The sequence below is a fragment of the Motacilla alba genome, chromosome 28 (genome assembly GCF_015832195.1).
Source record: "Motacilla alba alba isolate MOTALB_02 chromosome 28, Motacilla_alba_V1.0_pri, whole genome shotgun sequence".
Taxonomy (NCBI): domain Eukaryota; kingdom Metazoa; phylum Chordata; class Aves; order Passeriformes; family Motacillidae; genus Motacilla; species Motacilla alba.
The window spans coordinates 2,785,783-2,812,142 of NC_052043.1; the positions used below are offsets into that span (position 1 = coordinate 2,785,783).

At 46.0% G+C, this 26,360-nt stretch overlaps 1 protein-coding gene across 1 annotated transcript in view; it reads left to right on the forward strand.

Annotated features, from left to right (window-relative positions):
* The window catches only part of INSR (insulin receptor), a 57,472-nt gene that overhangs the window by 2,879 nt on the left and 28,233 nt on the right, over window positions 1-26,360 (forward strand). The window contains exon 2 of the mRNA XM_038163691.1: window positions 5,303-5,854. Coding sequence (XP_038019619.1) covers window positions 5,303-5,854 — 552 coding nt within the window. The remainder of the gene's footprint in view (window positions 1-5,302; window positions 5,855-26,360) is intronic.

Below are 26,360 nucleotides of genomic sequence, written 5' to 3' on the forward strand. Positions count from 1 at the left end.
GGGTGGGATTTACCTCACCTAGTTTTAGGCATCTGCTAATGGAGCAGCTTCCTTTGGGCTCCATTTCTGGTTAACAGAAAACTGATCAATGCAGCCCTGGGTGTTTGGAATGCTCTTCCCTCCCTTCTGAACTCTTCCCCTAAATTTGGGAGCTGCACACGTGCTCCAGTACCTGCTGCTGATGTGAGAGTTGGGAATGCAGTTGAGAGATCTATGCCCAAGTCATCCTGTGGGACAAATTTCCCTGTGAATTGCTGTAGTAACACACTTCTAAAGTAGGTTGCTTCTTAGTTAGTATCATATCTGGCTGATACAGATATTTTTGTGCTCGTAAACTCATTAAGAAACTGTTCCCTTGTCCCACCTCAAGCCTGTGTTAATTTTTTATTATTGAGAGACTCAGTCTAGAATGAAATTTTTTATGAGAATAAAAGTAGAAATAAAGGAAAGTAGGAGAATAAAGAAGGAAAAGTGAGTGCAGAAGGCAGGGCTGTACCAAACCCAGGCCCCAGCGTGTCCTGTCCCTTTTTTGGGGGAGAGGCAGCACAGTGGCTGTCTCTGAACGGTGTGAAACCCCAGAGCTTTCTGGAGGTCAGTTTTGGGGTGAGTGCCTTGTGGAATACCAATGATGTTGATATGGGCAAGGTGTAGAACCTGTTCCTGCTGCCTTGGGAGCAGGGAGGATCCTCAGGTGTGTCAGCTCCAGCAGGGCCCCCCCTGTTACCCCGAGTGCTCCCGGGGTGCTGTGCTCCTGCACTGGTTATCTCTGCTTGGGAACGGGGCAGGACAAGTCCTGTTTGCAGTTTGGGTTTTGAACCAAATGAGGGGAGCATAAAGACAGCCCAAACCAGGCTTTAAAGGGCAGAATTTGAGGGGTTTGCCCTCACCTTGGGTGGTGAGAGGTATCGGGCACTTGAGATGTTCCCTGAGGCTTGGGGGTTTACAGGAGCTCATTCTGGAGTCCATATCCAGGTATTTGAGGTGCAGAACTGAAGCTTAAAAATCCAAATTTCACAATTAGATGGGTTTTATGTGTATTAAACAATTGCTGCAGTGAGCTAGGAGCTGTCCTTCCCTCTAACACAGTCCTTCCCTCTAACCTGGTACCAGGATGTTTTCCTGTCTCAGCAGTTAATCCCAAACACCCTAAAAAGAACAAAAAAATCCCAAGAAACACCCAAAATCCCAAGAAACACCCAAAAGCCCTTTTCCCAGTCTCCTAAAGCCACTTCTAAAAATCAGCTTTATGTAGAATTGCAATGCTTTTGACCCAACCCAAGCAAGTGTACTTTTTTTTTGCAGTAGTTTGTTTATTCAGTAGGCAGCAAAGACTACAAAAAAAAAGCAGAATTAACCAATAGTTACCTCAAATGATTTGTGATCCTTCTGTGCCAGATTACCCTGATCTTGATTGTTAAAGGCCAGAGCTCTGAAGCAGTGAATCATTAAGGTTTGGTATCCACATGATTTACTATAAACAAGGTTTAAGTTCCAGCTATTCCCCTGGTTAGACTCTATCTTGAAAACTTAACCTCTGGCATCAGATCTGGTTTCTTCATTCAGGACTCGAAGGTTGTTACCAAACCAGTTTGTCCAAGAGGCTTTGGCATCTTGGGATTTGTTTGTTTGTTTGTTTTTTAAAGAGCGTGGCTTCAGCTTGGTTTTCTGGGGGGGCTGGTGGAACATGTGTAGGATGATTTAGTAATTTTTTGAGTGAGTAGCTTGGTAGCAGGGATGGAGCTGTGCTTCCTCTGGCAGCTCAGAGCTGTGCTGTTTCTGCTGAAATTTAGGAATTTATGTGTAGTGGGGGTTTTGCCAGTAGTTTGCAGAGGAGCAGCTTTGGGCCTACCACTGGAGAATCAATTTGTGATTTTTTTTTATTTCCCTGAAAGCTGATTTATGTGTTTTTTGAAACCAGGTTGTCTGTGTTATAATTGATGGCTCAACTTTGCTCTCCTTCTTCTGGGATCAAACCTGCCTTGCCTTCCTACTGAATGGTTGATTAATTCCCCTGTCCCTGCAGAAGAAATACTATCGAGAGAAGCTGTGGAAAAACACTTATTACTTTGCTTAAAACTGCTTCTTGTTGTCTTGGAAACAATAAATTTATGGGGTGACTTAAGCTGCTACTGCATGAACAGGAGATATAAACTGCTGAAAATTCAAAGGCGTGAAAAGATGGAGAAACCTCCAACTAAAAAGCCCATTTTGTTTCAGATGTTCTTAATTCCTTATTATTCTCTTTGATCTTTGAGGTGTTAAAAACAAGGAGCTTAGATACCATTTATCACTTAAAAACTAAATTGAAGTAGAACCTGGAAAATAATTAGGTGTGTTTATTCTTTAAATGTGGGGAAAAGCAGCTGATGAACCATGGCTGTTGTACTTCCAGCTCTGGTAAATCTATATTTTTGATTCTTCAAAAGCATCACTCATTTCTTTTTAGATTCACCTTTAGCTAACCTTTGTTCCTTAACACATCTTTTCAAAATATTTGGAGTTGTTAGCCTTTGGTCACCTTTTCTGCAGCCTCCAGTGGGGAATGTGGGTCAGGATGGGGAGAGCTGGAAGTGAGCAAGGTTTGGACCTGTGGGGGTGCTCAGATGGTTGAGTTTTTTGTGGAGGTTGGAAGATCTTGGAGCAGCTTTTGGGTTGTTTGGACCAGAAGCAGCATGGCTCCTGTTAGTGGTGATCTCCAGGAGCTTGAAAGGTTCAGGAGCAGGGGGATTTAACTGGTTTGGAGTGCTGGAGGAGAGGGGTGGGAGCTGGGAACTCCAGGGCTGCAGTGGCCAGGAGTGGCTCCCAGTGCCAGAGGGCAGGGCTGGATGGGATCTTGGGCAGGAATTGTTCCCTGGCAGGGTGGGCAGGCCCTGGCACAGGGTGCCCAGAGCAGCTGGGGCTGCCCCTGCATCCCTGGCAGTGCCCAAGGCCAGGCTGGACAGGGCTTGGAGCAGCCTGGGACAGTGGAAGGTGTCCCTGCCATGGCAGGGGTGGCACTGGATGGGCTTTGAGGTCCTTCCCAATCCATTCTGAGATTCAGATCATCCTCTCAGGTTCCTTGCTGGCTGTGGATCTGTTCCTCTGCCATCCAGGACCTTGAGTTTCCTCACTGCTGGGCACCCACCCTCGGGCACTGGGCTGCCCACCGGGGGTAGCTCCTCCACACCCAGCTCTTAGCTCTGTTGCTGCACAAAAGGAAGATTTCCACAGCCTGAAAATGCAGCCACAGCACTGGGAGGGCTTTTCCTGGCCATACCTCACTGCAGATCTCCCCAGGCCTGCTCAAGGTGCCCTGACCAGGGAGCTGGGCAGGGGCAGTGTGGGTGCAGGGCTTGTGTCCAGCCCCTGGTGACTCACCTCATTCTGCCCAAAATGATGAAAGACACAGGCAATTGTGCTCAGGGCATTCATGCATCTCGTGGCCTTCAGCCACAGCAATAGCCTGGAGCTCTGACTCTCACAAGTCATTCCTGGTCTGTATTTTTTGACCTTTCCTTTTCCTTAAGGTCAGCTGTCCATTCCAGCAGGCAGGACATTATCCCGTGGGGCAGCAGCTGGTGGTGGGTACCACCCCAACACTGCTGTGTGCCCCACAATAATGAGAACCAAGAATAAATAAGAACCAAGATGTTGCATTTTGAATTTATCTGGTAATTTTAGCTGCACTGGTGACTTCAGTTGAATTCAGTCTTTCAATTTCTTACGTGTCCCTCTGTTACTTCTCCTTTCACTGACCTGACCTGCCATGCACTTGCTTCTTTGGAAATACCAATGTTATTTATTGCAAATAAATATCTGGAGCATTTAAGCTGACTCTCTTGCTCTCCCAGGTCTTTTATCCCAGGTTGGGATGTGCAGCAGTACAGTTTGGGGCAGAGAATTGTTGCTGGCTGGTCATCAGGTTCCTTTTCCCACTTTTTCCAAGTACATCCTTAATCCTTGAGGCACCGTGTGCATTGGCTTTTTTCTTCCAGAAAGCAATTTATGAAATTACTTGGATATAGTGCCAAAAAAATCCCATTGGGCAATAGCATTGCTTCAAATCCCATATTAGTCTTGCCAATTTTTTTTTTCTTGCAGTCAGTGGAGAAAATTTTTTGAATAATTATCAAGATATTTGCATAGAATTTGGTTTTAACCCCTGTGTTAAACCATGAGGAGTCAGACAATCCTAACTCTGAAATGTTTGTGTCCCCATCAGTTTTGTAAGGCTGGGTGATCCCTTGGAGCTGTGATGTGGTGGTTTTATAGCTGCTGAACTGTACATATAGTGACAAAAAGAGGAAAGAGCCTGTGCTTTTTGTTCTTAAGTGGGGAGGGAAGACACTGGCCCAGCTGTAGACAAAAAGAGAGAATCCTTTGAGTGGATGCAGTCTTCAAAAAGGAAAAATTCAGGAAGAATCCACTTGGATTTGAACATTAAGGTCTGGTTGATGTTTCTCTGAAGTTGGTTTCAAAGGGGTTGTCACAGGGAGTTTTGTTGTGCTGTAGAGGCGTGGGGCTGCAGACTTCCTTCTTGATTTCTTACCTGTGCTTAGAGTTAAAAAAATATTTCCCTATTCAAACTTTTTCCTTTTGCGTGCCTGGATTCCTGTTATTCAGTTTACCTTCTAATTTATGTTTCATGCATTTGTTCACTTTGCCAGTTCTTTGGTTACTGGTTCTGTGAAAGAAACTGCCCAGATAGTCAAGAGAGGGAGACTTGCACCCTTGAGAAAATAATCACCAAAAAAGCCCCAACACCTCATCTGAAAAGAATGCTCAGGGCAAAAATTACTAATGTAGTAAATGACTCCTGTCAGCAGAGTCTGGGCAGGAGCGTGGGCTGTGCTCCTGTGCATTTCCAGGTTTTTCTGCTCTCTTCCCAAGCACTACCATCTCTGGCCATTATTCTTTCCTATCTTCCCCTCCCTGCAACCATTCTAAATGACTCCCTCTAATCCCCTGGCATCGGTTGCACAATCTGAGACCAGGTAGGTGTGTTGCTGGCAGCGACCTGAAGAAAACAGCCCAGACATCTCTTCCCTCTGTGATGTCCCAGCCCTGGTGTTACCACTGCAGTCGTGATAGAGGCAACAGGCAGGCACTCAAGATGGCAGAAAAAATGATGAAATACTCTTGTTTTGTAACCTTATACCAGGGAATGTTCCCCACAGTGTATTTCTTAACACTTGAAGCCTTGCCTTGCTGAGAGGCCACAAGTCCCCAGCAGAGCTCGGTGCGGTTGGACGAAACGGAGAGTTTGGAAAACTCCAGCAATGACCCTGCTGTTAAATAAATGAATTGTCCTTTGCCTCCCCAGTTTGCAGGAGCATGGACATCCGCAACAACCTGACCAGGCTGAACATGCTGGAGAACTGCACTGTGATCGAGGGCCACTTGCAGATCCTGCTGATGTTCAAAACCAAGCCCGAAGATTTCCGCGAGCTCAGCTTCCCCAAGCTGACCATGATCACAGACTACCTGCTGCTGTTCCGTGTCTATGGCCTGGAGAGCTTGAAGGGCCTCTTCCCCAACCTCACTGTGATCAGAGGGACTCACCTGTTCTTCAACTACGCCCTGGTGATCTTTGAGATGGTTCACCTGAAGGAAATTGGCCTCTACAACCTGATGAACATCACCCGGGGCGCCGTGCGCATTGAGAAGAACAACGAGCTCTGCTACCTGTCCACCATCGACTGGTCCAGGATTTTGGATTCTGTAGAAGACAATTACATTGTGGCCAACAAGGATGACAAAGAAGAGTGTGGAGATGTGTGCCCAGGCACTGTGAAAGGGAAGAGCAACTGTCCCCCCACGGTGATAAACGGGATTTTCATCGAGCGCTGCTGGACGCACGATCGCTGCCAGAGAGGTGAGTGCACGGTGAGGGGTCTCAGCTGGGGCTCTGCTGTCAAATTTTGACCTGTCAGGACCTGTGAGGACCTGCACCTGGCACAGGGTGCCCAGAGCAGCTGGGGCTGCCCCTGGATCCCTGGCAGTGCCCAAGGCCAGGCTGGACAGGGCTTGGAGCAGCCTGGGACAGTGCAAGGTGTCCCTGCCATGGCAGGGGTGGCACTGGATGGACTTTGGGGTCCCTTCCAACCCAAACCACTCTGGGATTCTTGGAGGCCTGACAGGTGCCTGCTGATTGCTACCTGTGAGCACAGATTCCTAAAAGCAGGGCTGAAAATTGGCCTTAGAAGATGAAGAGAAAACCTTTGGGATGGGTTTGAGCGGTTCTTTCACCTGTGTTTGTAAGGCATCCAGAATTCTGTGTTTGGTTCTTCTGCAGAGCCAGGAACTGCCCAGAGCTCACCATTTTAATGGACTGTGAGTGTCTTGGATAACAGTTGGTACTCCAAGTGTCTTTATTGGGGTTTGGGGAGGGAATGAAAGTCCTGACTGACTGAGAAGCTTCAGCAGGTGGAAGCACAACAGTGGGGAAAAGTCTAAGTGGAATAAACCCCATTCTGAAAAGGTGGAATTCCATCTTTACCAAAACCTTCCCGCCATAAAAAGGTGTCAGATCTGGGGATGAGTGAGCAGCATTTGCACAGAGAAGAAGCTGGAAGCCAAGCAAGACCTGAAGGGGAAGGGAGAAGGAGAAGAGAGGACCTGGATGGGGTAGAGGGTGAAATAACAGAGCTTTGAGCCTGGGCCTTTGGTTCAGGGCAGAAGCTGTGTTCAAAAAGCTCGCTGCTGTTGCCACCCCAGTCTTCCCTCAAATGTTTTAGAGTTGCTTTTAATTTCATACAGATTTGGTTTTTTCCAAACTTGGAACTGACCTTAAGCTTAGCTTTAATTATATATTGGCTTTGATTTATGTTAAATCTGACTTGACGGGGAGCAAAGTGAATTGAGGTGAGAGTGACACATTTAGGGTTGTCTGCCTTTCTGGAGGTCGTGCATCCAAACGAACCAGTGTGTCCTGAGACGAAATTAGGAAACTTGTGGGCTGGAGAGAAATTCTTGCCAAGCTTTAAAGGGCAGCTCTGAGTGCTAAGTGCCAAATTTGAGGAGGAATTCCTACCAGTACGCACAAACTAATGCAATTAATGTGGTTTCCCCTCTGCTAGTCCTCACCCCAAAATTGTCCAGCTTCCTTTTAAAGAAAGTGGTTATTTTTTGTGGCCAGAATAACAGGGTAGGAGCAAGAAGATGCAAGTGTGTACGTGTGTTCCTTTTTTAAAATGAAAAATAAGATTGTAAAGCATTTTATTTATAAACTTTCAGGTATGCAGTTACATCAGCACTGAAACCTGGTTTCTTATGCATTTCATGTGCTATATTTTCTGCTGTTTCATAAGGGTAAAGGTCTAATTGGCACTTTTTTAGTGCCTAGAACATAATGCCCCAAAATTCCTGTGAATTTTCTGGGGCTGTCTTGCAGCAGACTGGAAGGGATGGTTTCCTCTTCTTTAAAAAACTGCCTATTTCCATGAAACCTGGAGAAATAATGATAATATTTTACCATTGGGACAGAAATCTGAGTTCCTGAGCCTCTGATGCAAGAGTTTGTTGGAGGGCACCTGTCCAGTACCTGCCCCAGCTCAGTCTGTTTGACCCAGACACTGAGATTTCAATCAGAAAATGGTTTCAAAAGGCACTATACACAGATGCTCTGGTTTTGTGTGTCCCTTGCAGAAGGAACAGTAGGGAAGCCATGCTCCTGAATATTTGGGCAGTGACTGGAATGCACTTCCCAAACCACTTGACAAGCTGGGCTTATCTTGTTTTGAACGCTGGGATTTGGACTTTAGTTTTTTGGTGGCCGCTGTTTTGCACAGGCTGGGATCTGTGTGATCTCGTGCCTTGTGACACCTGCCTCTGTGCTTCTGCAGTTGTTTTGACAGCCTGAGAGGTTTTTTAGACCTTTTTTGTGTGTTTGTGAGTAGCCTTTAGACTCTGAGCACACGCCAGTGGTGGAGATTAAGTGACATTTATTTAGCGAACCTGCCGGCGCAATCGCTGCCTCTCTGTTCTCCTGCCAGCCCTAATGTATCCTTAGCATGTGTAATTGTTTTGTCAAGATTATTAAAAGCTTGTGTGAATCGTATTTTGGCTTTCCTTAGCCTGAAGAGCCTCACAGCAGCTCCCAGTTGCTGCAGTGTATTTGCACGGGTGCACAGTGTGCACCAGCCAGCCTGCTTCTAAGTTTGTTGTCAAAGCCTCAAGAATTGGTCAAAGCTATTAGAACAAAAATTGTGCTAAATTAAGAAAGAAGAGGCTGAGAAACTGAATACCAAGACCACAAAAACTAGTTAGCAGAAAACTGTAAAGCACCTAAACTATAACCAGTCATATACTCCAAAAAATACAAACAAAAACCAAGTGAACAAAACAAAAACACCAATCAAAAAATGTGTACTTAGCAGTTTATAAAATCTATAAAAGTCTAATGGAAACAATAAACAGCTTCTACTTGATCATACTAGTTGTTCAAAAGTCCTAAATTTCCTACAATACCCAGTACCCAGGGTATTAATGTCATGGAATGTTTCCCTCTGTGTTTCTGCAGCTAATCTGGGAATCTTCAGCAGCTAATGCTGTGCTCAAGTCTCCTGGCTCTCTGGATTTAAGTGTATTCTCTTTAATTTTTTCTCTTTATCTTCTAACCAGAGTGAAGTGCAGCAATTTCGGTATCATTTTCAGAGGGAAGTTTGGTTTTGTGTGGAGTTTTTAACCCGGGTTATTTGTACTCCTGGTTTGTTTAATGAAACTTGGTGTAGAATCTCCTGGTTCTGGTTTTTTTTTTTTTAATTTATTTTTTTGCATCTCTGGATGGGAAGTTGTTGCTGTCTAAACTGCTGCCCTGGGACTGGGAAAAACCCTTCAAGGATATGTAAATATTGATTGTTTTGATTTTACAGAGTGGGTGTCAATTGACAGAGACAAGTCCCAAGCTGACCGGCTTTTCCAGCTTGCTAGGCTTGGAGTCTCGCTGGAAAATATTAGGAAATGGGCAAGAAATTTGGGAGAGCACCTGTGGGAAGGCTGGAAAATGAACTCCCTGACAGGAGGGGACAGCCAGGTGGGGATTGGTCTCTTCTGCCAGGGGTAAGGGACAGGATGAGAGGAAATGGCCTCAGGTTGCTCCAGGGGAGGTTTAAATGGGATATTGGGGAAAACTTCATGGAGAAGGCTGTGAAGCACTGGAAGTGTTGGAGTCCCCATCCCTGGAGGTGCTCAGGGAGGATGTGGCACTTGGGGGCAGGGGTTAGGGATGAGCACAGTGGTGGTGCTGAGGGTTGGACTTGATCTTAAAGGTCTCTTCCAGCCCTGAGGACTCTGGGATTCTCTGAAAGGTCTTGTGTGTGTGGGAAGTGGCAAAGTTGGGGCTGGAGTGGGGTCCTGGTGTTCCCCATCTCTTCCACACCATTCCCTGCCCTTCCCCTGCCAGCTCTCTGTGGTTGCTCCATGTTATCCCTCCTTTATTTAATTATTCCTTTATTTAATCAGCGCAAATATCCCAGCTGACTCCAAAACTAACTTTTCAGTTATAGCGTGGAATTATCTCCAAGGCACAAATCCAAGCCTCTGAATCATCCCCGCAGCTACAATTCCAGCCTGGAATTTTATTTTTTTTTTCAGTTGGTGATAACAGTGTTCAGGACAACAAAGTAAAGGATCTTCTTACAGACACTGGAGCAAAGGTTGGGGGTGAAACCAGTGGGGAGGAGCTGAAATCATTTGTGGGCAGCTGCACCCTTGGAAAAACCAGTGGCAGAATTGAGGATTCTGTGTCTGAGTGCAGGGATGTGTGGGTGGATGCACCATGGATTGAGATCTCTTGGGATGTGCTTCCTCAGAGTTTTCTTCTTTTTTTTTTTCTCTCCTAAATCACTCATGTTGGTGTGAAAACCAAGTCAGTTCAGTTAAGGCCAACTCATGTTATATTTTGGGTAGGCAGGGAGGGAAATGTGTAGTCTGTTTGGAATTTGGGTCTAGCCTGATGCTGTTTATGGCAGCCAAGTGCTGTTCCTGTTCTGGGGGTTTTGTACCTCTTCACTGACATTTTTAACAGGGTTTTTTTTTCACATACACAGTTATTTTATTGCCATCAAAATGTACTTCTTGGTCCTGCACTGCAGAGAGCGTCTTTGCTGAAGAATGCAGACAACAAAAATGCTGGAAATGCCACGTCCTAGCCCTCGGTCTGGATCTGCCAAACATGATTTTCATATTTCGCATTTTTTCCACTTTTTTTTTTTTTTTCTATATGTCTGTCACTCCTCTTGCGGAAGGAACAATTCCCTCTGAAATAGGATTTCCTGCCAATTCTGCCTGCAGTCAGGCTGCTGTGTCCATACAGAACTTGGAGCAGGCTGATGAGTTTGACAGTCTTAATTATAAAGGCTGGTTCAGCCTTTTATTGCACGCCGGGTCATGTGGAAGTGGAGTAAAGCAATAGGAAGGAAAAGTGGAATGGCCAAATAAAAGTTACCAACAAAATTATCTGCAATATCAGACAGTCCCTTGGTGAACACTGAAGGGCCACATTCCTGGGATATAAGGATGGATATCTGAAATAGTTCTTACAGGGCCAAGTAGTGATAGGAAAAGGGGGAATGGTTTTAAACTGGAAGAGGAAATATTTAGGCCAGATGTTAGGGAGAAATTCTCTACTCAGAGGGTGGGCAGGCCCTGGCACAGGGTGCCCAGAGCAGCTGGGGCTGCCCCTGCATCCCTGGCAGTGCCCAAGGCCAGGCTGGACAGGGCTTGGAGCAGCCTGGGACAGTGCAAGGTGTCCCTGCCATGGCAGGGGTGGCACTGGATGGGTTTTAAGGTCCCTTCCAGCCCAAACCATCCTGAGAGTAATTCTATAATTCTGTGAGCTTCATTCATTAGAAGGCAAGATAGAATTCAGGTTCTCTTGTAGGAATCTGTTGCTTTTGTAGGAATCTGTTACCTGCTTCATCTTGGGGCTTCTTGCTACCAGGAAATTTGAGTTATTATCAGTGTGGGCCATTTCAGATCTGTCAGTAGATTTTCTATCTATTATCTCATTTTTTTTTTTATGATAAAAACAAAAGTTGTTTCTCCATTAGTGCAGTTTAGAATTTGTGGCAAAATATTGACTTTGTGGAAAGTAGATCAGTTTGTGTCCATTGAAGAGGACGTAAAGCAGCAGATGGAAAGGATGACAGCGTGGAATAATTGACATGCAAAGAGCTGCTAAAGAAAAGTTCTACATGAAAATAATAATGTTTTTTCTGGTTTTGAGTGGGATTTTTGGGGTTGTCCTGTGCAGAGCCAGGAGCTGGACTCAATGATCCTTGTGGCTCTCTTCCAAATCAGGGTATTTTATTATTATTTTTTTCTATCATGTTGGGAAACAGGAACTTTGTCTAGAGACAAAGGGATGCAACAGGATCTCTCTTTAATTTCCCTGTGATTTATCTGGGGAAAATTCTGGGACAGATAAGGGACAGGTAAGGAACTGAGGAGTTGCTTTGTTCCCAAGTGCAAGCAGCACAACAAAGCCCTGAGAAAAACACTGCTCAGCCTGAAATGTCTTTCAACTGCTGTGAAACAGCACTGAGCACTCTCAGCCAGACCAGTGCCAGCAGAAATTCTGCAACTCTGAACTTCTTCAAGGCAGGTTTGAATAACAAAGTTCAGAGGTGTGTGTGGGAAACGCTTTGTGATGTTTACTTAGGTAGAAATATTACTTAGCAACAGCTTCCTGTAATTTGTATGTGCTGGGAATTTCTGTAACCATGAGCTTGGTTTTATTACCTTTGTATGGGAAAGGGGTCTCGAAGCACTGAGCAGACTCAGCCAACCTCAAGGGCAAAGATATTTTTAAAGCTTCAAACACAAAGGAAATTTTTCCAGTTGCTACTACATGAAGTGGAAGTGCTCCTTTTATTTGGAGATCTGATAAGGGCTGCCTTTCTTTCTTTTCCCTTGCTCTGACAAATGCCAGATGGGAACTGACACCGGATAATCTCACTGGGGTGTCTGTGCTGACCCTGCCAAGCCTCAGTTTTATTGAGGGCCCATAGCTGGGGCAGTGGTGACACTTTGCCAACGCTGAGACATCCTAAACTAATTCACTTGAGCTTATTAAGAGTGGTTAAGAGATTTATGGTGCTTGGGGGTTGTGATACAGCCCGGAGTTGGGGGAGAAGGGGTGGAAACAATCCCTCCCATAAATGGCTGTTTAAGGATGTGCTCCTTTGGAAACACCAAACAAAACTGGGGTAAAACTGGAGCAGCTTTTCTGCACTGAGCTTGGGTGATGCAAGGCTGTAGGATTTCAATACAAAGGGTCTCAACTTGCTGAGAAATCCCCACAGGTGCAGCTGAGCTGATGTTTCATCAGGTTCTTCACTGCTGCACCTTTACTTAAATTTGGGTGGGAAGTGAAGATTTCCTGCTCCTGCCCCAGTTCCCAACCAGCACTTCAGAAGGAACTGTCTGACCCACGTCATCTTTAGAAATGTAAATACACAGAGAATTCCTCCCCATAGTTGAGAGGTCTGAGTTCCTGTACAAAAATCTTGTCAAGGCAAAGGTTTTTGACGAGGAGAATGAGGTATATTGCTGCTGATACAGGAAAAACTGGGAAAGTTTTCACCTTGTTTGCTTCAAGCTGCTATTTTAATTCTTTCACCCTTAGCCTCTCCCAAAAACACTTGTTCTTTGGGTTGGTGTCTGGGCCCTTGAGGAGGCTGAGAGGAGTTCAGTGCCTTACATGCTGTGGTTCAGCACTGAGGATACTCAAGGTGTTCTTAAATCTCTGTCTGACCCTGGTGTTGGCTCCTTGGGGGTTCCAAGGGTGCTTCAGGTAGAACTCTTCCCCTTCAACAACAGTTCCAAGTTACCTTTTTTTGCTTAAACAATGGAACCTGCACTGCCCCTTGTTAGATAAAATCCAGGAGACCTCTGGCAGAGACATTCTTTGGAAAATGCTGCTCTCTGGGTGTGCAAGGGGGAAGTCAGAGAATGTAAAAATAAAATAATAATAATAATAATAATAATAATAATAATAATAATAATAATAATAATAATAATAATAGTGAGTGACAGAGTTAACATGTGTTGGTAATGCATGAATGGGAGAGCAGGAAATGGTTCACCTGGTGTGATGTGTTTGCTCAGGGAGGAGGAGCTGTGCTTCATTCAGAGCAAATCCTGCTGATGTTCAGGGTGCTTGTATATTCTGTGTTTTCTTTCCTTTGCACCTCCTTCATGGAGGCAGGGCAATGAAATTCTGCATTTTAAATCTTTTCATTAATTGTAAAAGTATTCTAAATCGTGTGCTATTCAGATGCTGCTTCCCAGATTTAGGCAAAATGAGCAGAATAAATGTAAGCTGTGTGATGGGACAACAGTCTCTGATTTTACAGGGAAGGGACTGGAAATCTTTGTTGTTCAAGGCTGTGAAGAGTTTGTGAACTGCTGGGTCTGTACAAAGAAGAGCATTCAGAGTGTGTGAGCAGACCAACTGAAATATGTCACTTGGCAAAGCTCTCTGAAACATCTTTTCCTATCAGGAATTGGATTTGACAGGGATTGCCTGTGTAAATAATTGCTGTGCTTAAAAAAAATCCCAACAAAACACAAAAACCCCAAAATAAAACACAAAAAAAAAGGTCAAAACCCCCCCAGGTGTGACCAGCACAAAGGTTGTTTCTAACTGAAAGGTTGAGGATTTCAGGACCTTTTGATTAATTACAGAGCTGGGGAATAACCAGCCCTGTCATGAAGGAAGCAACACTCACCCTCCTCTCAGCTTGTAACAATAGTTGGGTACAAGTTCAATGATTAGGCTTCCCAATTATATCCTATAATTGTCTGCAAATTCCCTCTGAGGGATGTGAATGAACTTGCTGGGATGTTTATGCTGCTTTATTAAGGCTGTTGGTAGGTGGGAAAGAAAAAAACGTTGGGTCAGGGGAAGTTGTGGGGGTCTTGGCTGGGATTGCCTGCTTGGGACGAGCCTGTAGTCATTCCAGTTCTGCTTTGAGCCCGGTTTTTGTGTGCCATTGCATAAGTGTGCAGGGAGATATGGATCCCAGCCATTGCCTTGTCTTTATCTCAGTGGTTTGGATGAGGGTACTGGGGGCACGGGCTGACGTCGCTGCAGGTTGTCGGCCTGGCTTTCCTTTTGCCTTGTGACATGTAAAACAAACAGAGAATCAGCTTTGGCTCCTGCAGTGCTTCAGTGCTGGCTGAGTGCTTTAATGGTTTCGTGTGAAGAGCCTGGATTCCTTGTGAATCTGGGTTTAAACTGACAAAACAGGGCAGGACGCTCGGCTCCTGTTCTTGTCCAGAAAGTTTTATAGCTGGAATTGGATGCTCTGTACTAAGAAGGAGCTTCTGTACCCTCCGTAGGAATTCCTTAATTTGAGATGGTGTTTATTTCCCTGCCTCCTGGGCACCTTGAGGGGTGAAGGCTCTGAGGAAGATGATGTTTAGAAGGAAATCCCGCAAAAGGGTTGGAAAGAAAGTCCAGTCAGAATAGCATTCAGCAGGAAGTTGGGGTTAATTCTCTTCAGCATGTTTCAAAAGAACTCAGGGTGTGCATGGTTTTGGTGCACTCCAGAAAGAGAAATGTGATTTTAATTTAGTGTATCAGGTCAGAGGTGCCCTTTTCCAAGGATGCCAAGAGCTGCTGCTCCACTGGAATTGTAACTCAGGCAGTTTCAGCTTCTGCAGAGCTCAGCTCCCACTCTGCAGTTGCTGATGCACTGGCAGGTGCTGGATGGGTGAACTGTCAGGAATTGTGACCCTTCTCAGGAATTATGCCTCATTCATAGGCATTAGAGGGTGGCAGGTATTTATCAAGACTGGTCTGATGAAGAGTGTATGAATTACAAGGTCTTTTTAGTCTGTTCTCAGTGCAGTGTGGAGGCTTCTGGAGCTGCACACATCGAGCTCTGGTCACTGCGGACTCCCACAGGATCAGTGCTGGTGTGTGGCCACACTGGAATTTCAGGGCCTTGATGTAATGAGCTGAGCCTGAGCTCAGCTTACAGCACAAGACTGATGGTTTTAAGTCAGAGTTAAGGGAGCAGGTTTGTCAGAGGGCAGAGAAAACACCTGCGAGCTGAGCAGCGACGCTGCGGTTCTGCCTTGCTGCTCCCTCGTGCTCCTCTCAGCTCACTCTGCTCTGACCCCTGGGCACAATTCCTCATTTAGTGGCTTTTAAAATGTGAATTGTCTGGGGCAGGGAGGGAGGAGGTTGGTCCCAGCGTGTTCATCAAAACAAAGCCTGTTGGACTCTAGGGTGTGAGGAAGGGAAGGGAGCAGGCAGGTTTGGAGTTGTGAAACTGTAATTTCCAGCCCAATTTTTGATGTTTTTCTCTGGTTTTGTAGCTGTGGGAGTTGCATTATGCTGAGAGCACACAGCATTACTGCACGGCAAGGCTCTAACCCCATGAGCAGGGGTCCCAGGGCAGGAGCTTGGGCTCTCCACAGCGTTCCAGAGGGGCAGGAGCAGAGACTCCTTCCCTGTGAAGTGGCAGGGGTTGGGTGCTGGGGTGTGATGCTCTCACACAGCACTTTGATGACACGAAATGGGGCTGTTTGCTGGTTGATTTTCCCCCGTGGATGTGAAGACCCCGAGTGTGACACTGGGTGTAGCAGGGATGGATTATTTGGGGTCTGTGGCAGAGCTGCTGAACTTGGCAGTGTCGCTTCCGATAACGAGAGTGAGACAAGGTCAGTTCTGAGCTGTTTGCTCTTAAATATCTGCAGGAACTGAGAGTTCACTCAGCAACCTGCAGCTAAAAAGCCAAATTCCAGCTATTGCACTGACCTGGGCACTGGGAAATCCCTCACACAGAGGCTGCAGACAAACTCTGTGGTATCAGCAGCGTTTTGTGATTGATAAAGTACATAAAGAATGTTTGCACTTGAAGGTGGGCTTGATTAGAAAATCTCAGGAGTTGTGCAGGGAGCCTTATCCCTGTGTGTTGGTTTCCCAGGAGTAAGGCGTGTGCAATTCCACAGACATCACAGGGTAACAAAGCATTTTTCTGTTTCCATTTGCACCTTCATTGAGCACATCCATGTTGCGTTACGGGACTGCAAGGATTTTAATACTTCATGAGCAATGAAAAGATTCATTAAAATTTGAGTATCAGACAAATGTTCTTCTTGTCTTTTCTGCAAAGACAATCCAATTATATTCTCTGGGTAGTGCAAACACCGAGCAGTGATTTAATGAAATGAACAGGACTGTTTTTTTCTGGTCTTCGGTCTTTTCTGAATGTCATCCTTCTGAAGTCAGGCTGATGTGTTTACACAGCTTCAGTTTGGGATGGAGGAGTCCAAGAGCTCCCTCTAAGTACCCCTCAAAAGCTCCCAAAAGCCAGAGAGGAAATGGAGCTCCTCAGGGTGATGTCTGAGTGTCTGAAAGTCTCGCCCAGTGGAGCCTTAACAGGGCTTAAAGGAATAAGGCTTTTGTTTTAAAACAGTACTTGAAGGGAAGCCTTTAAAGCTCAATAAACTGTTTCTCTGTTCATTCAGTTCTGTGGATTTTAGGCTCTGGGGATCTGAGCACTCTCTTTCTGGCAAGGGGAGAGTAGCATAGAGGACAGTCTTACCTGGAGACTTAAGGATAAAGCAATTTATGTAGAAACTGGTGCTTTATATGAAAAAACTTCTCACCTCATCAGCATCTCTACAATTATTGAATCAGCAAAATAAATGCCATGTGTAGATCTTCCTTAGGCTTCTCCTCTACACTCCAATAACCTTATCTCCAGAGCTGCTTAAATAATTTGTGTAGTGTTTGACTGCTCTCTCAGTGCTTGGATATCGAGTTTCTAGTCCACAAAGCCAGTCCATTCGAACTGGGTATCTGCATGGAGTGTCAGTTTTTGTTCTGGGAAATAAGAAATGTTCTTCTTTGGGCCTGTACAGTGTGTGAATTTGGTGGGTGTGATAAGAAAAACGTCCCCGTGTTTTGCATGGCTCCGGCGGCCAAAGGAGGAGCAGCCTCGTGATGCTCTGTGCTCATCAGCACCAGGGAAGAGTTGTTTTTCCACATGCTCTAATCTGTGATAACAAAAAGAACTTCAGATTGTGTTTTTCAAAGGCACTGTGGGTCTCTCAGTGCTCAGATTTGCCAGTGACTCTCTCTGCTGTGTGTCTGTCCGCCCAGAGCTTGATTTGGAGTGGCTCTGGTTCAAATCCACGCCTTGTTCTGGTGCTGGAGGAGGCTGAGCAGGACCCAGCAATCAGCTGGAACCAAGGGTTTTGCTTTGTTCTGGGTGTTCTGCAGAGGGTTGAGTGCTGGATGTGCACTGGGGTGCTGCCAGTCTCCTCCTGGCACTGGCAGGTTTTGTGCCTCGCTTTGTGACCTCCATAAACTGCAGCTGGACAGTGCAGGAAGGGATTTGAGGCAAAGTTTAACTTTAGTATAGATTTATACAACCAACCAACAGAAATGTCTTAGGTAGAGTATTTGAGGTGGCCTTGGACAGGTGGATGGACTGGGTGGCATCTCCAAAACTCCTTGGGCTCCCTTCCATTGGCAGATTGATTCCAGTGCCAGCAGCTCCGAGCTGAGACTCAAAACCTCTGGAGTTTGGTGAAGAAAAAGACCCTTTGTCCCTGGAGAAACTGATAGGGCTTCAGGTTGCTTGTAGAGGAGTGTCCCATCTCTTTTTCTTGTTTGGTAATGCTGATTTATGTCATTTTTTTTTCCCCAGAGGGCTCTCTCCATTGTAAGGTCATTTTCCCCAGTAGCTACCCCATGAGGGATCTGCAGGTGTGTGGCTGTGGCATCAATTAGAGAGCTCTGAATAATCCTAATTGCTCTGCAGTGGACAATGCTGATGGCAGCTGGTGATTAGACCGTGTCTGAGTCCTGTGCTGATAAAGTGAAGGTTTTTAGCACCGTGGCACACGCCTGCAGGGGTGGGGGATGTCAGCAGATCCTGTTCCTCCCAGTGGCCCAGCATGGATAATGGGATTTTCACTACTCCTGCACTTCCCTGTGACCTCAGTGACAGGCAAAAAAAAATCAGTTTTATTTTAAGAGCTTCCCATGGTGTGAAATAAAGCAGAATTTTCACAGTTCTGACCATTGACAGTTGGAGCCATCAGCTGTTGTAGAAGGAGGATTGAGAGTCCAGGATCTCCCAAGTTCAGGGTAGCTTTGGATGATTCAGTTCCCCTGTTGTTGGCCTTGTTGAGATGGCACAACTAGTTTGGCATTAAATGCCTTCAGATTACAACTTTCTCTTGCGTAATTTACAAGGAGAGATAGATTAATGGCCTCCAAGGGTGGCTTGTGCAATGAAGTTAATGGTTTTTGTACTCATCTCCAGTCGTTTGGTTTCCTCAGGGTTGTGTTTGTATGACTTTTGGTCATTTTTATCATTTCTCATTTGGCATCTGGGTTAGAGCAGCAGAGGGATGTGGCACAGTCACAAAAAACTCCAGGGATCTGTGTGTTTGTAAGGAGAAGCTGTTAAGCCAGTGGATATCTGGGAAGAGCCAAGCTGGATAATTTGTGCAGTGCCACATTTGTATACAGTGAATTACTTGAAAATGGGCATTGCTGGTATGCCAAGGATGACGAGGGCGAGTAGTAAATAAAAATACATTGCACATTGCTTGGCTCTGCAGGCAAACAGTATCTATTTCAGTCCTGCTAAGGAAATTCTTATGCCTCGAAATAAACTGTGGCAAGCGTGTGTAGAGCTTTGGGCAAACAGGGGAGGGTGTGCAGAGGAATGGGCAGGAGCTGAGGAGGCCACAACTCGAGGAGTTGAGACAATTTTGTACAGAATTGATGGATTTGATACTGGCTAACAAGATACTGCATCCTTTCTCCTTTCCACAGTTCAGATATTGCTTTGGAAGGAATTACTGTAGGCTCAGGGGAAGCTGAAGTGACACCTGTAGAGTGTATGGAGGCACAGTACAGTGTGGAGGGAATCAGTGCAGGATGGATGTGTCAGTGCTCCTGGGGAGCCTGGCTTTGGGCAGCGTGCTCAGTGCACTGAGCAGTTTGTGCACCATGGTAATTTAAAAATTAAAAAAAAAAATCTTTTTTGTAAAGCCAGCTAACTCTGCTTCCCTTTCTTTGCACACCTGGCCTTCAGGTGATGCTTTGCCTTTCTCTCTCTCCTCATCCTCTCTGGAATGTGAGGCAGGAAGGGGGATCTGGAGCAAGAAAAGAGGATCTGGAGTGATCCCCTTCCTTTTCCCTCTCTGTTTGTTTTCAGTCTCGTCACCCACAAACACAAATTTGGTTTCAGTGTCGATGTTTACAAGTCATGACTGCGCCGTGAAATCTGCCCAGATTAAAATCTTAACCTCTGCCTGACATTTCTGTGTGGATCATTAGTTATCAGCATAATCTCCTTGTGGTTAATCTTACACTTCCGCCCATTCCATTGCCTTTCTCACTTATGGACAGCTCCATTTCTGCTGGAAACTCTGGTTTGGTGTAGATTTGTTGTTTTCTGTGTTGGGATTACGTTTATATAACGTATCTAAAATTCCATCTTTCCTCATCCCCACGTGGCAGCATAGCTTTCGTTCTTTCATGCCTTGTTTACTACAACATCCTTCCCCGTGGCCTTGAGGGAAGGAGTCTCGTCCCTCCCTTATCTCTGCAGAAAGCAGAGCTTGGACGTTTTGCCTCGTGCCCTGATCCTGTCATCGCTCCTCATTTTCAGGACGGGCTTTGTAGGTAAAAGTACTAACCAGTGTTTGGAAAAATCAGATGGACCTTGCTCTTAAGCCATCACCAAGTCCTTGTGTGTGTCTCCATTTGTCTCTGTTTCATATCAGCTCCTAGAATCATAGAATCATGGAATATCCTGAACTGGAAGGGGTCCACAAGGACCATCACTTATTTTTAGAACATGCCTGGACCACTCTCCTGTGCTTTGGGGTTGCAGTGGGTGAGCAGGTTTGGCAGGAGCAGGTTAAAGTGAACAGGGATGTTTACAAGATGCTGTACATTGGAGAGTAATAAATAGTTAAATATTAACTGGAAGCTTTCATGAGGCTCCCAGGTGGCATCAACCGTTGGATGATAACACCAAATCCTTGGGTTGCAATAAAGATTGATATTTAACAAACCATAACAACAACAAAAAAAACAACCTTATCGTTGTGAGTAAAATTACAATCAAAGCTTTACAGGGAAATGCCCCAAATTAACGTTAAAGATTCTGGTCTTGGTCTAAATTACAAGTCATCTCTTCTGCTGTACAGAATGAAATACAATATTTTGCCTGAAGATGTGGTGTCAGTTTTGGGCTGGCATATTAAAAAAACCCAGCTGCCAAGCAGAGGTGGGTGGTTATTTCTGATCCCTCACACTAAGCTCCCATGTAATTTCGAACACAAAGTACAAGGAGCAGGCTTGACCTGCTTGCCAGAGAATGGCACAACAGCACTGTTGTAGACACTGGGTAAAGTATTTACAGCTTCTGGTCGCTATCCTGGTGTGCACTTTGTGACACTTGTCCCACCTTTAACAGTTGCTGCTGTGTTTTCAAATCAAACTCTGTGTTTTGGTAGTTGGGGCTCAATTGCCAACAGCTTTGCTTGATTTCTGCAAGTTGTTTGTACCTGCATGGGGAATCAGCTCAATTGAAAGGTGCCAGGAGAATGAAGACAGACCTAGTCTTGAGTTTTAATTTCTTTATTAATTCTTTTTTCTTTCAGTGTGAGGTGCTTTGCTCTGTAAGTCCAGTTCACGATGGGTTTGCAGCCATGGTGTGAACACCACTGCTTGAAATGCACAAAAGGAAAATGTTTCTTTGATCTTTGTTCTGTCTGGGCAATATTAGGGATACTTGGGTGGGAAACATCCCGCTCTCTGTGTAAATAGTTGGGGTGACAGAGGAGAGCAGGAGTGGAAACCTTCAAGGGAGAGAAACAGAAAGATCTAAAAAATCCATGAAAGTCAGAGCCTGCCATGAGAGTTCAGTGGAGGATGAGGGCCTTCCATAGCTGAGGTTTGTAGCCCAAGAAGTCCAGTCTCCAAAAATAAGTGATGATATTGGGCTGTCAGTCTCCACCCATGAAATCTGAATTTGCACAGGACTTTGCACGGCTGGGCCGTGTCTTGTGCCTTGGTGTGGAGCTGGAGAAGCTCGTTTGCAAAGGTTGTCACTTCCTGAGAAGATGAAGAACGAGTGACCAAAGGCATCGTGGGCCCATTGAGGTTGATGACTCCTCCAGGCTTCACCATATTGAGATGACTTACATATATTTTATATATTATACAAGCAAAATGTGTGTGTTTGTATATGTGCGAGCTCCTCTTACCACGTTTCCCATATTGCTTCTCATAACTCACACAGGAGTGAATACGTATTTCCAGAGAAATGCCCCGCCAGCAGGTGTAGTGCAGAAGATAATGAATGACTCCTCAGTTTAAACAGCAGAAGGTTGGCACAGAGGAGCTGTTTCTGGAGAGTTCTCCTGTTATCTGCCCCTTTCCTCTGTAAACAACCGAGCTCAACCTTTCCCATATCGCCATTCAACAACTTCTTCCACTATCATGGCAGGACAAGGAGGCGCACGGCTCCAAACTCTTTTATCTTGTCTAAACTCACATTTGCTGATCCTCACAGGTCCAGCATCCCCGTGGGCTTCATCTGTTCCTGGCGGGAAGCGGCCGAACCCCGGGTTGGAATATCTGAGACATTCCGTGTAGCTCCAGTTGAGCACGTAATTTGTGGAAGGCTTGGGAGGAGAAACAGTTTTTTTTTTTTCCCTTGTCCTTACTGATAGATGAGATAAGAGGTGTAATGTTGTCCTGAGAAATGTCAATGGGAAGAGTTTCCTTGACGTTGTAGTAAGTGTGTTGTTTTTGGAAGTCACTGTCCATGGGAAGGGAGGCACCTGCAGTTAATTTTATCTGTTCCTGTGTAAATACAGACCTCCTAACGTTCCCAGCTCGCAGTTCAGAGGGGTCACGGCATTATGTACTGTAATATCTTATTTTATAAATAACACTTTATTTTAGTGCTGATTGTAAAATCTGGGATTTATTTGGCACTTGCTCCTTCCCGAGCTGGTGCTGAGAGCTGCAGCCCTTTGTTGTGGGTTACAGCCCTTGAGTCGATGCCTTTTGGAAGGGTTGTTCCTTGGCTGTCTTTGGGGAAAAGGAAGGGATGAGTGTTGTTAGAGCAGCTCAGCTCTGGGGAGAAGTGACATCAAATTTGCTTGAACATCTCGTGATTATTTCCTGAATTTTGCTTGACCACTGCCGGGCGTTGCCGGCAGGATTTTGGTATCACCGCGTTAGCTTCCTATTTTTGGTGTTCTTCTAGTTACTCCATTTATTTTGTAGGCTCAGGAAGGGCTGGGGGAGCTGCTGTTGTTTGTCACCAAGGCGATCAAAAGTCCTTGTGCTTTTTACAGTCCACTGGAGCTCCCCAGCCCTGTCCGTCCCAGGCACGTTTCTGCTGCTTTGGGGTTTAGGTTCCTGCCTCTTTGGCCTCTGTGACATGAAGAAATAATTGAAGGAATAAGCCACAATGCAGTGGGGTTTGCAGTGCACTGGTTTTCTTGCAGCAATCCTCTGCCCACCCACTCTGCTGTGGGTTTTAGATTTATTTTTTACTTAGTCTTCACCAGACACACAGTTTTGTTTAATTTAATCGCTGTTTTCAGCCTTATGATACATTAATGCACTGGGATTAGGTGTTGTCTTGATGTGTTCAGATCAAATAAATGCTCACAAGAAAGTAGATGATCATGAGTGAAAAATTTAAAAATGGGTTTAGGGATAAAAATTACGTTTACTGGACAAATGGCACGTAACAGCTGCCTGAATTAGGGGTCTTCTTGACTGGAAAAGAATGAGTGAAGGAGCAAAAGCTATTGAGTAAAAAATACTGTGTAAGTACAACAGGATTTCATACATGATTTTCTAAGGAGTGAGACCCATATGGTTTTCCATAGCAGCGATGCTGCTCAGCACTTGCAGCAGGAAGCAAGCCCAGGCTCTGTAGTACTAAATTAAGATCACATGCTTGCAACACACTGAGTAGTTACTGCCGGGGGTGATTAGTCCTTGGGTTTCCTTTTTGGTTTTTTTTTCCCTTTCCTTGTTGGTTTTGTTTTTGTTTAGAACCACGAGAACCCATTGCTGCGGACTGTACCGTTAGGAAATGAAATTACAGTTCCCTCTGCAGCTGTAACTCAAGCAGGACTCTGTGTGTGTGGGGATACATTTGTATGTCACATCTCGCAGCCATTTACAGTAAGAGGGGAAGAAAAGCCACGGGGGCGTGCAGGGCACTGCAGTCCTGTTCCTGTGGGGCTCTGCCTTTGGGTTCCGTGTGTGTGCCCATCATCTAACATGGCACCAGCCCAGCCCTGGCACCAGGGCAGCTGTGGCACGGCCAAAACAAGCCCTTTTCAGCCAAAAAATGCCATTTTCAGCCAAAAAAAGCCATTTTCAGCCGTGGCAACACCACCTTAGTGCTGGCTCCCTCCTGCCTTCCCCTCCAGCTTACAAACACCCCGTGCCAATTAAACACCACAAAAGCCACGGCAGCCCTTCAGTTGCATTAAATGGCATTAAATTGCATGGGGCTGGTGGTGTTTGGGGTGGTGGTGGGAGGCCAGGGCTGGCTGGGGAGCTGGCAGGGTTAAGGCTGTTTGCCTTGTGCAGATAGCGGGCGGTTGGCTTGGATGCCTCCCCTGCGCAGGCAGCAAATGCATTGGCTGAGGTTGAGGGCGGTTCTCCTGCCGCAGTTGTTTTGTGTCCTGGACTCCGTTGGATCTGGAGCCTCCTAATTGCCTTGTCTGCCATCAAAATAGAGTTTGTGTGAGCCAGGGGAGAGGAGCTGGTGGTGCGAGGAGAGTTTGGCCAGCTCGGCCGCTGGACACCGGACACCCACGGTGGCCCCGGTTGCCTCCACTGACCCCCATCCACACATGCAGGGCTTGTTATTGCCCTCTAAAAAATTCACCTACATTCACAACAAATCAGTCCCAAACCCTTGTGGTGCCTGGACGGCACACGTACAGCATCTTGATGTTCGTGTGTGTGGTTGAGAATTTGTCCTTAATGAACCGTGTTCCTCTTACCCAACCCAAACCTGTGTGAACACCCAGTTCAGCTCACCCAGGATGTTGCTATGAAAACCCACCCAGTGGCAGAGAATCCCAAAGGAACAGCAACATTTATCCTGAATGTTTTTCCCCTCTTTTTCGGACAACTCACCATTTTATTAAGAGAAAACAAGAAAAAGGACCAAACACGAAGTTTTTAACAGCTTAACGCTTAATTGAGTTGCCTGTTAAATACCTGGTTACCTGTGCTGGCTCGGGAATGTGTTTACAGTCTCAGTGAGGGCTGTTTCCACCTGGAGCACGGGGAAGTGGTGAAACACTGAGCGATCCGGAGGTGGAAATTCCTTTGCGCTGACTCCACGGCCGCCTGTCCCCCCCAGCTGGGCCCCAGCAGCACCAAGAAATGTCTGTTTGAATCTCTAATCAGAGAGGTTTGGGAAAGGCATTGTTCCCTCCGTCTTGGGAGCCACGCTAGCAGCGAGTTAAATATTTATTGGCTCCTGGAAGGACAGGTTGGAGCCCCTCGTGTCGCTGCGTTTCTCCTCGGCTTTGTTCATGTCAGGCTCTTGGGCAGCTTTGGGACAGGGGTTTTAAACACCCAGTTCCTCCAGATGTGGTGAGGAGGTGTTGTAGTCTTGGGCAGCTTTGGGACAGGGGTTTTAAACACCCAGTTCCTCCAGATGTGAGGAGGTGTCGTGGCTGTGCTGGGCAGGTTTGTGCTGGTCCATGGCCCCATAGCAGTTTTTGTGGTGCAGCGTGGTGGCTTCTGCCCCTACCCAGAACAGCTGTTCCTTTGTCCCCTTGCTTGGGCTTGTGGAGTTCCCTTTGGACTTTCTTGAAGAATGGGGGGAGCTGATTTTTTCCCTGTGCCAGTTGTCCAAAGTCTCCCACAGCCTTAGCCAGAGGCTGGGGGCTGTGGATGTCGAGTCTGAACCTCTCCTGAGCCTCCCCACCTGCCAGAGCTCCCAAAAGCCACCTTAGAGTCACAGAATGTCCCGAGTTGGGAGGGACCCACAAAGATCCTCGAGTACAAACACCCCAAAAATCCCACCCTGAGCATCCTTGGGAGCGATGCCCAAATGCTCCTGGAGCTCTGGGACCAGGATCATTCCCTGGGGAGCCAATCTTTCTGTGCAAAAAGGCAAATCTCTGCATGCCGTGGCAACTATTGGGAGCTGCAGACCTCGGTGGGGAAGGGTAATGAGGTGCACAAACCTATCCAGTGTTGACCTGCAGTGAAGGCACAACGTGGCAGCAAAAACCCAAACAAAACCTGCGTTTCTGGCCCATCTGGGTGACATAACCTGGAGTAACAGTTGTAAGAAGCTGTAGTGAAGATACTCTGGAGAGGTTTTACACGACTTGAGGTGCTCTCTAGCATGCAGACTTTGATAATGTCATGACATCTGTTCAGGATCTTGGGTAATGAGGATTTGCACAAAATGGTGATTGAATTTCTGGTCTTGAGTGCTTAATGGAAAAAGAGCTGTTGCCTTGGGTGCTTTGCTTTCTTTGAGCTGTCTTGGAGACCTCAAAAGCTGGCGGAACAGGAAAAAGAGAAACGTTAAGAACGGTTTAAAAATAGTTTAATTGTATCTTCTGAAAACCTTTGGAGTGGGGACTCCAGGCGGTTTCTGCCCTGTGAATACTTGCAGCTGAGTTCAAAATGTGTAAATAAGCACAGGGCTTTGAAGATTAGTTTCCATAACAAATTAAATAAAAATATTGTGTGACAGAATGTTAAGTAGGTGCCATGTGTCACCGGGTGCTTTGCATGAGGGCTGGCTTTCCCCACTTACCTGCCTGCTCCTTGGAAAACAAATGCTGTCTTTTGGATACTTTAAACTTTGTAGTTCTTGAGCATGAAAGAGGCAGGGGAAAATTCCCTTAGTGAGGAAGTGCTGGTGAGGAACAGTGGGAATTGTGCTGGCAGCACTCTTCCTCCAGCTCCCACAAACCATTCCTGCATTTGCTTCAGTGCTTTGCTTCCCAGCTGGAAGCTGACCCCACTCCAGGGGGAAAACAACCAGAGCAGGATTCCTTGCAGGACATCTCTGTCTCAGGGCAGGTGTGGGAGAAACAGCCCAGGCTTTCCCCCTGCTCACAAACCTTGATATTCCAGGCTGGAATTAGTCCGTTTGATAGTGCTTTGGACTAAATTCTGGAATTTTCTGTTACAAATATTTCTAATAAACTGCAGGCAGGACACCTGTTGCTAGACTGTGCTCATCTGTGTGTAACCATTTAAAAATCCATGTATAACCTGGCCCTTAAAGCAAGCTTCCCATTTGATACTGAGTCTAATGCAAGGTGTTAGCTGCAGGTTGCTGCTATTTGGCTATTGCATTTCAATCAAGTAC